Source organism: Ictalurus punctatus, chromosome 17 (assembly GCF_001660625.3).
Source record: "Ictalurus punctatus breed USDA103 chromosome 17, Coco_2.0, whole genome shotgun sequence".
In the NCBI taxonomy this organism is placed as follows: Eukaryota; Metazoa; Chordata; class Actinopteri; order Siluriformes; family Ictaluridae; genus Ictalurus; species Ictalurus punctatus.
The window spans coordinates 6,121,752-6,136,336 of NC_030432.2; the positions used below are offsets into that span (position 1 = coordinate 6,121,752).

At 40.5% G+C, this 14,585-nt stretch overlaps 1 protein-coding gene across 1 annotated transcript; it reads left to right on the top strand.

Annotated features, from left to right (window-relative positions):
* The first annotated feature begins 1,658 nt into the window (after positions 1–1,658).
* rps6kb1b (ribosomal protein S6 kinase b, polypeptide 1b) lies at positions 1,659–14,309 on the top strand. The gene is made up of 15 exons (XM_017491469.3): positions 1,659–1,849; positions 3,818–3,861; positions 4,125–4,245; positions 4,336–4,404; positions 4,547–4,694; positions 6,044–6,101; positions 6,381–6,481; positions 6,728–6,818; positions 8,222–8,312; positions 10,437–10,544; positions 10,809–10,871; positions 10,962–11,039; positions 11,153–11,260; positions 11,368–11,480; positions 13,422–14,309. Exons 1-15 carry the CDS (start codon positions 1,781–1,783, stop codon positions 13,666–13,668), a joined length of 1,509 nt encoding a protein of 502 aa, XP_017346958.1. The 5' UTR covers positions 1,659–1,780; the 3' UTR covers positions 13,669–14,309.
* Positions 14,310–14,585: the final 276 nt, after the last annotated feature.

Here is a 14,585-nt window from a genome sequence, read left to right on the forward strand (position 1 = left end):
TATTTCATAATAAACCCTGCGTCATGCACAGGGGCATTATCATGCTGGAACAGGTTTAGGCTCTTTAGTTCCAGTGAAGGGAATTTGTAATGCTACCGCATACAAAGACATCCTGTACCACCCTCTTCACCAACCCTCTTCCTTGAGATCTACCTTCCTGCAGGTTTCATCTCTAACCCAAATCTAACACATCTGTTTAAGTTGCTCGAGAACTTAAGAAGTTAAGGAGTTAGCAGGGATGGTGACCACTGGAATATACAATTATGTGCTTCCAAATATATCGCAACAGTTTGGGGAAGGAGCGCATATGGGTGTGTTGGTCAGGTGTCCACATACTTTTGGCCATGTTGTGTATTTTTGTTTTAGGATTCTATTTTCACAAATTATAACTGATCACTGTGGCTCTATCATTGCGAATATTACATTCTTGTCTTTGACTAGAAGACTAGTACTATATTCAGTCATAGTGTGCTTTTTTTTAGGCTGCATGCTTAGACATTTTGTAATCTTTAATTCAGATTTACTTACAATGTAAATAAGTGTCCCTGTAATTGACACCAGTTCGATTTATTTTATTTAGTTTAGGTAAAGAATAAGAACCTCAAATAACACTGATGATTTTCCTGTAACAGCACTCCCTGAAGTGGTTTATTCCTCTTGGTTTATTCTGATCAGACTGCAAGCATGGCTGATTAATAAAGGTGCTCAAGCACCCCCTTTTGTCTGCTCTGGCAATCACATAGTGCCGTGTAATGCAATGTAATATCTCAGAGAAAGCACTGGCACTTGTGTTCCCAGAGAACAAATGGTAAGGCTGAATTCCTAGCTCTCACAGGGTTAAGGGTTCATTCAAGTTAACTAAACTAACAAGTTAAGTCAGTTTAATTGCGTTAATTATATTAGACACCATTTATAAGATAAGCACTGTTTACTCTAGCCTCTATACCTGTATAATTTATTTGATTCCTGTCATTTAGTGAGAAAACATGATTCAAAGATAGCTAAGAATACAAACATGATAAAAAGCATAATGCTTTGCAGACTGCAATGCTGCATACCGCATCACTTTCATACCACGCCCTGAAGTGTCAACCATAATTGTTCGGATGTTTGGTGAAGCGGAAATGATTTTTCAGAGATGCTCAAAGTTTAAGAAAAGTTATGGTAGTGTCATTTGTTATTATATGGTTCTACGAGCACGTCGCACCCACCGGGGTTGGGTTTTTTTTATCCTGCCTCAGTGGGGGCTTGACGGTTAAGGCTCTGGGTTACTGATTGGAAGGTCGGGGGTTCAAGCTGCCACTGTTGGGCCCTTGAGCAAGGCCCTTAACCCTCTCTGCTCCAGGGCGCTGCATCATGGCTGACCCTGTGCTCTGACCCCAACTTCCTAGCATGCTAGGATATGCGAAGATATCAATGTGCTGTATGTGATAAAATGATAAAGGCTCATTATCATTCTCTTTATTTGACCATGCATTTTACTTAGTTGCGGCCCTGAATATAACGATATTCTGTCTGTCTGTCTGTCTGTGCCACACAGTATGCATCTGTGTCTATTTTTACTGAAGGTACAGTATACTGTAGATATGATCGGGCTCCTAAAAGGGCACGCGCGTTCTCCACTCGGCCATGTGGAGGCGTGCTTTATGCGCCGTAGTGCGCCGCACTGCGCATGCGCAAATCCTAGCTGGTCATGGCGACGGTGTGTTCGCGTCCATGAGGCGGGAAGCACAACCTCTTCTCTCACGCTGGAAGCGGATTAAACGCGCTGAAATAAACCATGGCCGGTGTCTTCGATATTGATCTGGATCAGCCCGAGGAAAATGTCTCCGACGACGAGCTCGAGGAGGTAAGTCCCTTTCCTCCTCATATTTTGCACGCTTGTTCCAGCCCTGCCAGCTGGGCGGTTAGCATGCTCGCTAATGTAGGCCTGCTTTCCTTAAATGCCGAGAGGCAGAGATGTTAGGCCTCAACTGGGTTTGTCAGTGCAACTGAATACCCGTTTTGCGGGGGTAACGATTGTGTTGTGATTGGCCAGTACTTCCGCGTCGCCTCTGGAATCCCGCTGAGTCTGATCTACGTCGGCCAATCACAGCACAGTGGGCGGGGCTATCTCTGGAATACGGGTGGGAATACAAATAAACGCATAACCGCAAAGCCTGGGCGAAAACAGCTGAGATGCTATGTGCTAACGTGTAGCGTAAATTCTTAGCTAGTAACGTCTCGACTATAAAGAATCATGTTTTATAGATTTAATTATGTATAATTACCGACGAATAAATAGTTTCGTGTCCCTCACAGTTCCTGTCAGAGACATGTTAAGTATATCAGGCTAATTATAGGTGTGCCGTGATGAGGGCTGCTACAGTAGCGTAGCTTAGCCACCTAACTGCCACCTGTATAGCGGCCCGTTTGATCAGTCCCCAGTTATGGACATGCACACTACATAGTACACTACGGAGGGCGCAGAAGCCTTTATTTCCTGCTGTATGTAGTGCACACATAAAGGAAACGGAGCTGTATTTAGGACTAAGTGAATAAGGTATATCAATATATCTGTATTATTCTGCATGTAAAGAGACTTGTACAAAGTTCATGTAAATCAGACACAGCCGCCAGCTTCATGATGCATTATACATTATATTCATGTCCAGATTCTTTACTGTCTCTCTGTGTCTCTCTCTGTGTCTCTCTTTGTGTGTGTCTCTCTGTGTCTCTCTGACTCTGTCTCTGTTTGTCTCTCTCTGACTCTGTCTGTCTGTCGCTGTCTGTGCGTCTCTCTCTCTCACTGTCGCTGTCTGTTTCTCACTGTCTGTCTCTCTGTCCCTCTCTGACTCTGTCCCTCTCTGACTCTGTCCCTCTCTGACTCTGTCCCTCTCTGACTCTGTCCCTCTCTCTCTGTTGCTGTCTGTCCCTCTGTCTCTGTTGCCGTCTGTCCCTCTGTCTCTGTCGCTGTCTGTCTCTCTTTCTCTCTGTCGCTGTCTGTCTCTCTTTCTCTCTGTCGCTGTCTGTCTCTCTTTCTCTCTGTCGCTGTCTGTCTCTCTCTCTCTGTCGCTGTCTGTCTCTCTCTCTCTGTCGCTGTCTGTCTCTCTCTCTCTGTCGCTGTCTGTCTCTCTCTCTCTGTCGCTGTCTGTCTCTCTCTCTCTGTCGCTGTCTGTCTCTCTCTCTCTGTCGCTGTCTGTCTCTCTCTCTCTGTCGCTGTCTGTCTCTCTCTCTCTGTCGCTGTCTGTCTCTCTCTGTCGCTGTCTGTCTCTCTCTGTCGCTGTCTGTCTCTCTCTGTCGCTGTCTGTCTCTCTCTCTCTCTCTCTCTCTCTGTCGCTGTCTGTCTCTCTCTCTCTCTCTCTCTCTGTCGCTGTCTGTCTCTCTCTCTCTCTCTCTCTCTGTCGCTGTCTGTCTCTCTCTCTCTCTCTCTCTGTCGCTGTCTGTCTCTCTCTCTCTCTCTCTCTCTGTCGCTGTCTGTCTCTCTCTCTCTCTCTCTCTGTCGCTGGCTGTCGCTGTCTGTCTCTCTCTCTCTCTGTCGCTGGCTGTCTCTCTGTCGCTGTCTGTCTCTCTCTGTCTATTTATTTATTCATTTTATTTTATGAGAATGATTAATAGTCCAGAGAGAACTATAGAAGTTTGCATTAATGTACAATAATGTTTTTAAGTGATTTGGAGGTGATTATAACATCATCTATTTTACTCACATATAAAACAAGCCTTAACTCAACTGTCCCTGAGTGTACACAGTAGCGTGGTGCTTAACGGACCTCGCCGGAATGCACGTGTGTTATTTATAGTGGAGCAATGAAGCTCATTTACTGTGTTCTTCCTCAAGGTGCAGATTAACGACCTCATGGATCAGCGCAGTGGCTTTGAATTGTGAGTATTGTTTCTTTTATGATTTTTTTTTTTTTTTTTTTAATGAATGAATTTCTTTTAAAGCAAATCGTTCCTCTAACTGCTCCGTTCTGTTTGCTCAGTCAGACTGTCAGATCTTTATCTCTATCTGGGCACGTCATGACACGATGTTTAAAACCCATTAGCTGCAGATTTCGCTGGTTAAATACTTACTGGTTAAATACTGAGACATGACACCAAAAGTAAAAATGCTGTCTGTATTATCCGGCTTCACCTCATGACAGTAACATGGACGACTGTGAGAAGATTGAGATCTCGGAGGACAGTGTGAATCAAGGCACCGAGAGCATACGTCCTGAATGCTTTGAGCTGCTGCGAGTTTTGGGGAAAGGCGGCTACGGAAAGGTACGCATCGATAAGGATTGTCTATTAAAAAAAAGTAAATAATTCAACAATCTTTGAATCAAACTTAAACGCGCCTTAATTTTGTTATAGGTATTCCAGGTCCGGAAGGTAGCCGGTGCCGGGTCAGGAAAAATATTTGCTATGAAAGTCTTGAAAAAGGTTTGCCTCACGTTAAACGTCTCCTCAGGCCGCATCACCACAAATTAATATGAAGCAGTGTTTTTACTTTGGGGCAAAAATGTCATTTACATTATTATTTTTTTTTTATTTTTTATTTTTTGTCCCCCTTGTGACTTTCCAGGCCATGATCGTCCGCAACGCCAAGGACACGGCCCACACCAAGGCTGAGCGCAACATCTTGGAGGAAGTGAAGCATCCTTTTATCGTTGACCTCATTTATGCCTTTCAGACCGGCGGCAAGCTTTATCTCATCCTCGAATACCTGAGTGGTCAGTCAAATCAAGCTACATCGGCATTCTAAGAAACACTTTACTCTCTGGTTGTGTTGGTCATTTCCGGATGCGTCTACGTCCGTCCTGCGTCTTCCGCGAGCGCTGGAGCTCCGTCTGTGAATGCCTGCTTTTCATTGCGAGCTGGAGCGGTTGCATCACTTGTGTTCATGCAGCATACAGAAGGTCACACGGCACAGGGGTAGTAGTGGGTGTTAGCAGTATTACACGGATTTTGGCTACAATGGATATTGAAATTTTTCCATTGCGTATCATCACCAGCCTCAGCGAATAATTTGGCGGTTTCACAGATATTTTGGGTACGCCGGGTATCGAATTCGTTTATTGATTTGACGTCCTACGGCCTCAACATGACGTGCTCGTGTCTCTCGTGCACCTCACAGACTGACTCCAGGACGTGACGATACAAAATGTTTATTTATCGATCATTTAGTAAAGTTTTTAAACGCCAACCTAAACAAAAAAAAATGTTTTGGAAACTCTGATTTACTAATGTGTGTATGTTGGTTAATCAACCATATATTTCCAACAGCCCATACAGGATCTCGCAGAGTTTCTTTTGTGATTGTTGCGGCCAAAAATGTGTGGTTTTGTTGTGTGTTTTATTTAAAAAAAATTTTTTGTGATGCAACTTTTGAACTTTGCGAAATTGCAATCGCACGAAATTGTCTTTCTCTGTGATGTTTGTTGGTTAACGAGACCTTTTAACAGTACTTCTGATTGGCATCAGAAACAAATTAGCCGTTGGGGATTTTGTCATTCTTGTGTGTTTGATATGGACTTCTTAAAGTCCCTGTAAAGTGCCTTGGAACGTGATGCGCTATTCGATGTCTTGATGTAATTTCCACTGAGACTTACCACTGAAATTTATAACCGTTGGGGGTGGGACACTTCAGATTCTAGAGAGCATTTGATTGGACAGAGAAGCTGAAGTGCATAATGATGTCATCGAAATCGCTGATCCGTATCAGTGGTAGAGCGAGACTGTAAATATATATTGGGGCGGCTGTGGCTCAGGTGGTAGAGCGGGTTGTCCACGAGTTGTAGGCTTGGCGATTCGATTCCCGCCTCATGTGTCTCCATGTAGGTCTGCTGCCATTGGTGTGTGTGTGTGTGTGAATGAGAAACTGTGTAAAGCTCTTTGTAGAAACACTAAGGTTAAAAAGCACTATATAAGTGCAGACAGTTTACCATTTACATCTTCTAAGTGGAATTTTCTCATTGTTTTGGAGCACCCTAGCTTATAGATAACCTTAAGGCTGACATATTCATACTGGACCCCACCCCCCCCACCTCAGTTTAACATCAGTATCTGTTGTCATTTCCAGGTGGGGAACTTTTCATGCAGCTAGAAAGGGAGGGCATTTTCATGGAAGACACTGCCTGGTAAGGATTAAGCTTAAGTTTTCCTTCCCGAGTATCACCTTTTCAGCAAATTTGCCTAATTTTAGGACTTTCCCTATACAGTAGTCGATGGAAGAAGAGTAAAATAATGTTTCGACTAATCAGTGACTTTACAATATTGTTGTGCTCTTTGTTATGATATACTGTTATGATATTATATAAGATCTTCACTTTCAGACATAGAAAGCTCAGATGAGCTCTCTTGATTGGCCAAAATGAAATAAAATCACCAGAATGATCCTGGAGGCTTTTTACTTGCAGCTTTTACTTGGCAGAAATTTCGATGGCCCTCGGCCACCTGCATCAAAAGGGCATCATCTACAGAGACCTTAAACCTGAAAACATCATGCTCAATAGCCAAGGTAAAACTGATGCATGTCGTCATAAATTCTAAGAAGATTACTGTAGCAATGTTTCATGTGTGAAGTGTAAGGCGAAGTTGTGAAACAGAGCCAGGGTTGGCTCAGAGTTTAGCTTTAGACATGTTTCATTTTACGCTACTGAAAAATCGCTTGAAGAGTTTGGAGTTTTGTTGCATTGTATTGAAAGTGTGTCGTTTTTTTGTGCTCGCAGTTTATTAAGTGTGTTTTTGTCTTTGTCTTGGAAAGGCCACGTGAAATTGACTGACTTTGGACTGTGCAAGGAATCCATTCATGACGGGACAGTCACACACACGTTCTGCGGCACTATTGAGTACATGTAAGTCGTTTCGTCACACGTGTGAGCTTCACGTTCGTGAACCTGTGAAGGGATCCATCCGTTATGAAGCATCTCTGCACCTCCTTTTAAGCTTCCATGTTGTCGTTTGGGCTTGTGTGATGTTGATTTAAAAAAAAAATAATAAATTTCCCCCTTGCAAAATATTATGATAAACGATTTAATTGTCCAGACTCGATGTCCTTTTAAAAGAAAAAAGGAAAATGAGCATTTCAGTTTAAAGGAGTGTATGGGAGGTGTGGATGGTGGAATTTTAGGTGAGTCTGTAGTATTATCGATGCTGTGAGCGGCGAAGGAGAGTATTAGTCAAAAACACACCGGTGTATTTAATCACTTTTTAATTATCATCACCATTAACATCATTTGTGAAGTGTTAGATTTGACAATTGATCCCTTTTGGGTCAGTATGTTCCTTCCTTCTTTATTTTTTCCTCTTTCGGTGGCATCTATAATAAAATCTAGTTAACTGATGTATACAGTACTTGTCTAATGTTAGCTACATTGACTGCCTTTACATGCACGTTAATATTCTGATGTTAATCAAAATTTGGCGATATCCTATTTAGTATTGAGTCACGTAAACGCCGCAATCCGATTGCCCGATTCAGATGACGCCAATCTTCTGATTCCCACCCGTGGAATATATAAGATCTTCACTTTCAGATATAGAAAGCTCAGATGAGCTCTCTTAGTTGGCCAAAATGATCTGAACTTTTTTTTTTTACTTTTTTTTTTGTACATTTTTACATTTTTTTACAATCTTATTCAGGAAATCCACTGAACGGATGGATATATAATATAATCTATATATACACACAAACACGCTCAGTTTTTAAGGATTCGTGGTTGCTAACAGATGCTTAGCCGTAGGCTCGGTGTTTAGGAATGGCAACTCTGACAAACTTACAACACGTGTATACAGGAGTATTCCAATGCCTGTACACATATAAACACCGTATTCAGAATATGGCTGCAACCTGAGCATAGACCTTAAACTGAGTTTCATGTGCATGTAAATGCAGCCGTTGATCGAGTCTCCATTTACCTTGACAGAGAGTGTACTGTGTAATTTGAGAGCATGAGATAAAGGGGGTGGGGCTTGAACTATCTGTTAATGTTGGAGAGTTCGAAACTCCTGAACACATCAAATCCAGGTTATTATATGGCTCATTTCATGTTTTATTGGGGAGGAAAAGACTGCTCTATAAGTGTGTATTTGTGTGATGGCTCATACTATGTTCAACTGGTAATATAATTCGACTGTATGTTAGTGGACATTGTAGCGATTTAATATTGCATTGGGAACGGTAACATTTGTTATATAGCACAAGCCGATTGTGAATCATAATGGAAATGCAGTTGAATATTTTTATCTTTTGTATTAGGGCTCCAGAGATCCTGACGAGAAATGGACACAATCGCGCTGTCGACTGGTGGAGTCTCGGAGCCCTGACGTACGACATGTTAACTGGGGCAGTGAGTGCAGTTTCTGTCATTTTCACATGTTTAGTTAAATAGGTGTTACCTTTTGATGTGTTCCATACAGTGCTGGTTTCTTCTGTTTTTGTGTATATCTCGTACTAAATATAGTTTTAGATCTTCAAACGAAATCCAACATAAAACAAAGGCAACCTGATTAAACACACTACTGTTTTCATTAATTTTTTTATTGAAACAAAAAAAAGTTCCAACACCTATCCAAAACTAATTGTCCCCTTAAACCTAAACTCTGGTTCTGCCACCTTTAGCAGCAATAACTGCAACCAAACACCTCTGATAACTGGAGATAAGTCTTTCACTTACTTCTAGGACTAGGACTAGGACTTACTTCTATGCTTTGGATCACAGGATTTTCTGGCAGAGAGCAGAATTCATGTTTCTTTCAATTATTGCAAGTTGTCCAGGCCCTGAAGCAGCAAAGCATCCCCACACCATCACACTTCCACCACCATGTAGATATGATGTTCTTTTTGTGGAATTCTGTGTTCCGTTTATGCCAGATGGAACTGTTTAGAAGACAGGAGTCATGTTACACTTTCGACTCATTAGTCCACAGAAGATTCTTCCTAAAGGTTTGAGGATCATCAAGGTGTGTTTTGACAAAATTCAGATGAGCCTTAATGTTCTTCTGGGTTGGCAGTGGTTTTCACCTCGCCTCTCTTCCATGGAAGCCATTTTCCCCCAGTGTCTTTCTGATAGTGGAGTCATGAACAGTGATCTTTATTGATGCAAGAGAGGCCTGTAGTTCCTTTGATGTTGTCCTTGGCTCTTTTGTGACTTACTGGATGAGCTGTTGCTGTGCTCTTGGAGGAATTTTGGAAGGTCGGACACTTCTGGGAAGGTTCACTACAGTGTCAAGTTTTTTCATTTGGAGATAACGGCTCTCACTGTGATCCTTTGGAGTCCCAGAGCCTTTGAAATAGTTTTGTAACCCTTCCCAGACTGATGGATTTCAACCACCTTCTTCCTCATCATTTCTTGGTATAGTGTGTTACTGGGTAAGACCTTTTAACCAACTTCATGCTGTTGAAAAAGTTTTATTTAAGTGTTGATGTGATTGAACAGGGTTTGCAGTAATCAGACCTGGTTGTGTCTAGTCCAGCTGAACCCCATTATGAATGCAGTTTCATAGATTTGGGGAATTGGTAACTATGGGAGCAAATACATTTTACACAGGCCCAGTTGGTATTGGAGAACTTTGTTATTTATTGAAGCAAAAAACAACAACAACAAAAAAATCATTTGAAAACTGTATTTTGTGTTTACTCGGGTTTCCTTTGTTTTATCTTAGATTTTGTTTTAATTTCTGAAACTATTTAGTATGAGATCTACACAAAAACAAGAAATCAGGATGGGGCAAACAGTTTTTCACAATACTGTATATGTACTCTAATGCAAGTGAGCTTGTTTTAACCAGTTGATCCACCAGCAAGAAATGGACACGTTCATGTATTATGTAATTTCTAGAAATATCTACAGATTTCCATATTGCACATTCGTCATCAGTGTGTTAAATAAAAGAAGACGTTTTAGCCATGAAACATATGGAGTTAAATTATTTGTCATCGTTAATTCTGTGAGCAGAAAGCACAGGCAAAATGCCACAAAAACGAGAAAAGCACGTCATTTTATAAAGAGCCAAACTGGCTATCAGCTAATGAGATTTCTTTTACTCTTTTATTCTTACTGGTTCACATATACCTTGGCAACAACAGTACAGATTTTGGGGCCCGATATCTAAAAGCATTCAGGTGAATGAATACCCAACATTGATATTAGTCACATCATAAACACTCTACACTTTAGTCGTATCCAGCTGTGCCAAAACCTATTAACGCTTACCCAAATAAATTTCGATGTACCAACCTAGATATGAGGTCCCGTTAGAGTCTGCGGGGGAGAAACCAGCCGCCACCATCTAAACCACTGGGGGCCAACTGTGAAGAACTTTTATTTAGTCGGGTTTAGAGAAAAACAGAAATATAGGTTGCTAGCCAGTTCATCATGTAGTACATTAGTTTGTTGATTTTATTTTATTTATTTATTTATTCATTTTTTTGGTGTGTGTGTGTGGAGGCTGATACTGTTTTGCCTTTATAGCCACCATTTACTGGGGAAAACCGGAAGAAAACCATCGACAAAATTCTTAAATGCAAGCTGAATCTCCCGCCCTACCTCACACAAGAAGCCAGAGACCTGCTTAAAAAGGTAGGACAACACACACTGTGATGATATTTTATTATACTTTTTTCTCCTCTGGAACTTCTCCTCTTACGTAGCTCTGTGTGTGTGTGTGTGTATGTGTGTGTGTGTGTATATATATATATATATATATATATATATATATATATATATATATATATATATATATATATATATATATATATATATATATATATATATTATATAAAAAAATAAGCAAAATAAATTTAATAATTATTATTATAATCTTTTCATTTTAAACCTATCCAGCTGCTGAAAAGGACGGCCTCATCTCGTCTTGGAGCTGGACCCGGAGATGCAACAGAGGTGCAGGTTGGTAAACGCTTCTTTCATGTTAGTGAAGTTTATTCTGTTCATATTGTCTGTTGAAATAAATTTTGTTGGCTTTTTTGATTTTCTTAGTCCCATCCGTTCTTCCGTCACATTAACTGGGAAGACCTTCTTGCACGGAAAGTAGAGCCACCATTCAAGCCTTTCCTGGTGAGTTCTCGCCTGCTCTTGTTCCTTCATTTGTTTGTTTGCCAGCCAGCTGGCACAGTAGGGGTTAAATACATCTATGCGATCTTAAATGAACTCTGCTTTCGCTTTCATAGCAATCCGCTGAGGATGTGAGCCAATTCGATTCGAAGTTCACTAGCCAGACTCCTGTAGATAGTCCTGATGACTCCACACTCAGCGAAAGTGCAAATCAGGTCTTCCTGGTAAAGCTGCATTTTATTATTTATTTATTTATTTTTGGTTCGTGTAAATGTAATGAGAAACTGCCTTCTTTAACCCCTCGGACATGTTCGTATTTTAAATTCTTTAGGGCTTTACGTATGTAGCTCCATCTGTGTTGGAAAACGTGAAGGAGAAATTCTCATTTGAGCCAAAAATCCGATCACCTCGTCGCTTTTTAGGGAGCCCAAGAACGCCAGTGAGGTAATGAGTTTAATAGCTGCATGTAGGTTTGCATTGTTGATGTGTGTTTTGTATTATGTATTACCCAGGAAGAGATTATCATGTTGATTAATTAAACAGTGACACAAATTTTAGTTATAATACTTGGGTTGGTTTTTATAAATTATCTTGTTTTTATCAAGGCAGATTTATGTATAGTGGATATTAAAAAGGCTACACACCCCTGTTAAAATGGTAGGTTTTTGTGATGTAAAAAAAAAATGAAACCAAGAGATTTTTCTTAGATTCAGGTCTGGACTCTGGCTAGGCCATTCAAAAACATTGATGATCCTTTGCTGAAGTCATTCCTTTGTTGATTTGGATGTATGCTTTTGGATGTTGTCGTGCTGAAAGGTGAAATTCCTTTTCATCATCAGGTTACTAACAGACTTGTATTTGTAGCTATTCATGATTCCCTCCATCTTGATAAAAGCCCCAGTTCTGGCCGAAGTAAAGCAGCCCTAAAGCATGATGCTGCCACCACCATGCTTCACCATGGGGATGGTTTTCTGTTGATGTGCTTTTTTTTTTTGCTTTTTTTTTTTTGCACAAAAATATCTTTTGGAATTATGGCATAAGAAGTTGCATTTTCAGTTGAATTTGGGGAAGCCACTTGAAGCATTCATTGTATTGAACTGTTTCAGTAGCTTTTGTTTGTTTTGTTCATTGCAAACAGCTGAAAGTCTGTACAATTTGACAATAAACCTGATTTACAATGGGGGTTGAAAATTTTGTTTGCTACTGTACATCACAAAATCCTGCCATTTTAATTGGGGTGTGTAGACTTTTCATATCCACTGTATATGAGGTTTGCTGGCAGCATGACCGTTCTCATGTTTGGCTGCACAAGTGCCTACACATGAAATATTCAAGGAATGAAACACAACTGGACATGCTGGAGAAGTGAAACGGTTAATCACGGGGTGGTGAGATACGGTCCGATGCATCGTTACTGTTAGCAGTGCAAAGTTGATTATTTTCCAATAACAGCGTGTCCAGATGTTTTATACCTCTTGTACCACAGCAATTTGCCAATGATGACAACTTTTTTTTACTTTATTTAGGATGTCGTATGTTGTGGAAGTTAGTTCCTGTTATCACTTGCATTATATCAGCTATAAACAGTTGCCTCACCAGCCTCTCTTCCTTCTCTCTTGTGAAATTAATGTGTCGTGGTACTGAGGAATTGCAGAGTCCTCTGTCCTGAAGACTAAAAACTGACTGTTCCAAATTGCTGATCATAGTAACTGTAACATCGTAGAACCGGTACATTAATGCTAGATGTCAACAGATTGATCAGTTTTGCCGCTTAATCGGCACCGATTGTTGAAACTATCAGTTATCAGCGAAAATCCACACAGATTAGTTTTTTCCCTGGTTGCATCCACCGTGGGAGCTTAGAAGAGTTCGCTTTCATTTTGCAGTACGAGAGCGGCCTCTAGAGGTGAAATAAAAACCATCACAGACAACTTTTGTTATTTGAAGTATTTTTTATTTATTTTGGATGTCTCTATTTTTATTTGTTTTTTGTAGTGTTACTGTTTGGTTCAGCTCGAATCTTTATATTTAATCTAATATTTTAGTTAATATTTATTTTAAAAAATACAGTACGTTTTCAAGGTGTGGCCAGTATTCTTTATTGTTGCAGAAAAATTCAGCATTATTTTACTTTAAATGTTATGATTTCATTCATTACCAGATCTAAAAACTAATCAATCGGTTGATTAATCGGTTATCGGCAGATACTGCTCAACTAATCCTCTATCGATTGACCTCTAATTAATACAAAAGCCCGGGATTTGCCTCGCAACCTACATTACAGTCAGAGCTTCTGCTACCGAACACCTTCTGACCAATTGGACTTGGGTATTCAGCAGTGCTGTTTTATGTGTTTTCTAATCTTATTGTTTTCTTATCTTCCAGTCCAGTGAAGTTTCCTGGCGACTGCTGGCCTCGATGTCCCGGCATGCCTGGCTCTTCCACTCTTCAGTCCCCATCTGAGCATGCTATGGAAGTGTCTACTGCGGATCAAATGGAGATCTCGGCCAGCACCGAAGTCACCGCTCCACTACCCATCAGACAACCCAGCGGCTCGGCCATGGGCGCGTTCAAACAGCAAGCGTACCCTGTTATGGCGAAACGGCCGGAGCATCTACGCATGAACCTATGACCTGTAACCTATGACCTAGAGATTTACTACGATTTGCTCTCTCAGTTTCTTTTATATGAATAAGGGGAAGAGAAAAAAAAAACACAGAAATTCTCCACCATCACAGAACCTAGTCTGTCCTTCACTGATCTGATGAGCATGTGCGCTTCACTAAGCTCAAGAAACCTCAGCCCACATTGTTCTCAGATGCCTCGTGTCACATCAGATGGATTGAGTCTTGGGCCTTCTTTTGGTGGAATTATGTTCTTTTTTTTTTTTATTTTTTATTTTTTAATACATGATTGTACCATCAAAGGAATATGACACACATAAACAATAATCAAACGTCTGGCACAGTTTGCTCAGTGTGCAGACTAGGTGACCTGGTGCTCCGTGCAAGATGATCAAGTGCTGTTGAGGAATTGCTTCCATGTGGAATTCTTTGTGTTTTTACAGTATTGCTTGGGAAGCCAGAATGACTTTGAATGAGAATCGTTGTTTATCGAAATGAAGGGAGAAATGAATTTGTAGGAATTCCGTCAAGCAGAGATCGATAAGCTGGCGTAAGGTCTTATTCTCTTTAAACTGCGTGTACGTCCCACGGTGATATTTAGATGATGGGTCATTACACAAAAGCCTCAATAAAAAACAAAGACATTTGACTTTTAAATCTTTTTTTTTTGTGTTGCATGTGGCCAAAAAAAAAAAAACACAATACATATTCACTGGATCTTTTAACCTGATTCCACCCCACCCCCTTGCATTTTTTTAATTGTTCCAAGTCACTTTTCTTGTGTGAACATGAAGTATGCAGGGTTAGATTATTTTGTATATTTGTGCTTGCAACAGTTCAAATAATTCAAACTGCACATAGTCCTTGCGGGGTTTACAAACATTTGATACATCCCTAAAAAGGCCAAAGATACTTAATATTCTTA

What these genes read in the sequence shown, in the direction of transcription:
- rps6kb1b (XM_017491469.3), top strand. Translation starts at nt 1,781, where the DNA reads ATGGCCGGTGTCTTCGATATTGATCTGGATCAGCCCGAGGAAAATGTC. An exon ending in CATCATGCTCAATAGCCAAG is followed by an intron (nt 6,482 to 6,727) that starts GTAAAACTGATG and finishes TGTCTTGGAAAG; the next exon opens with GCCACGTGAAATTGACTGAC. An exon ending in TGCGGCACTATTGAGTACAT is followed by an intron (nt 6,819 to 8,221) that starts GTAAGTCGTTTC and finishes CTTTTGTATTAG; the next exon opens with GGCTCCAGAGATCCTGACGA.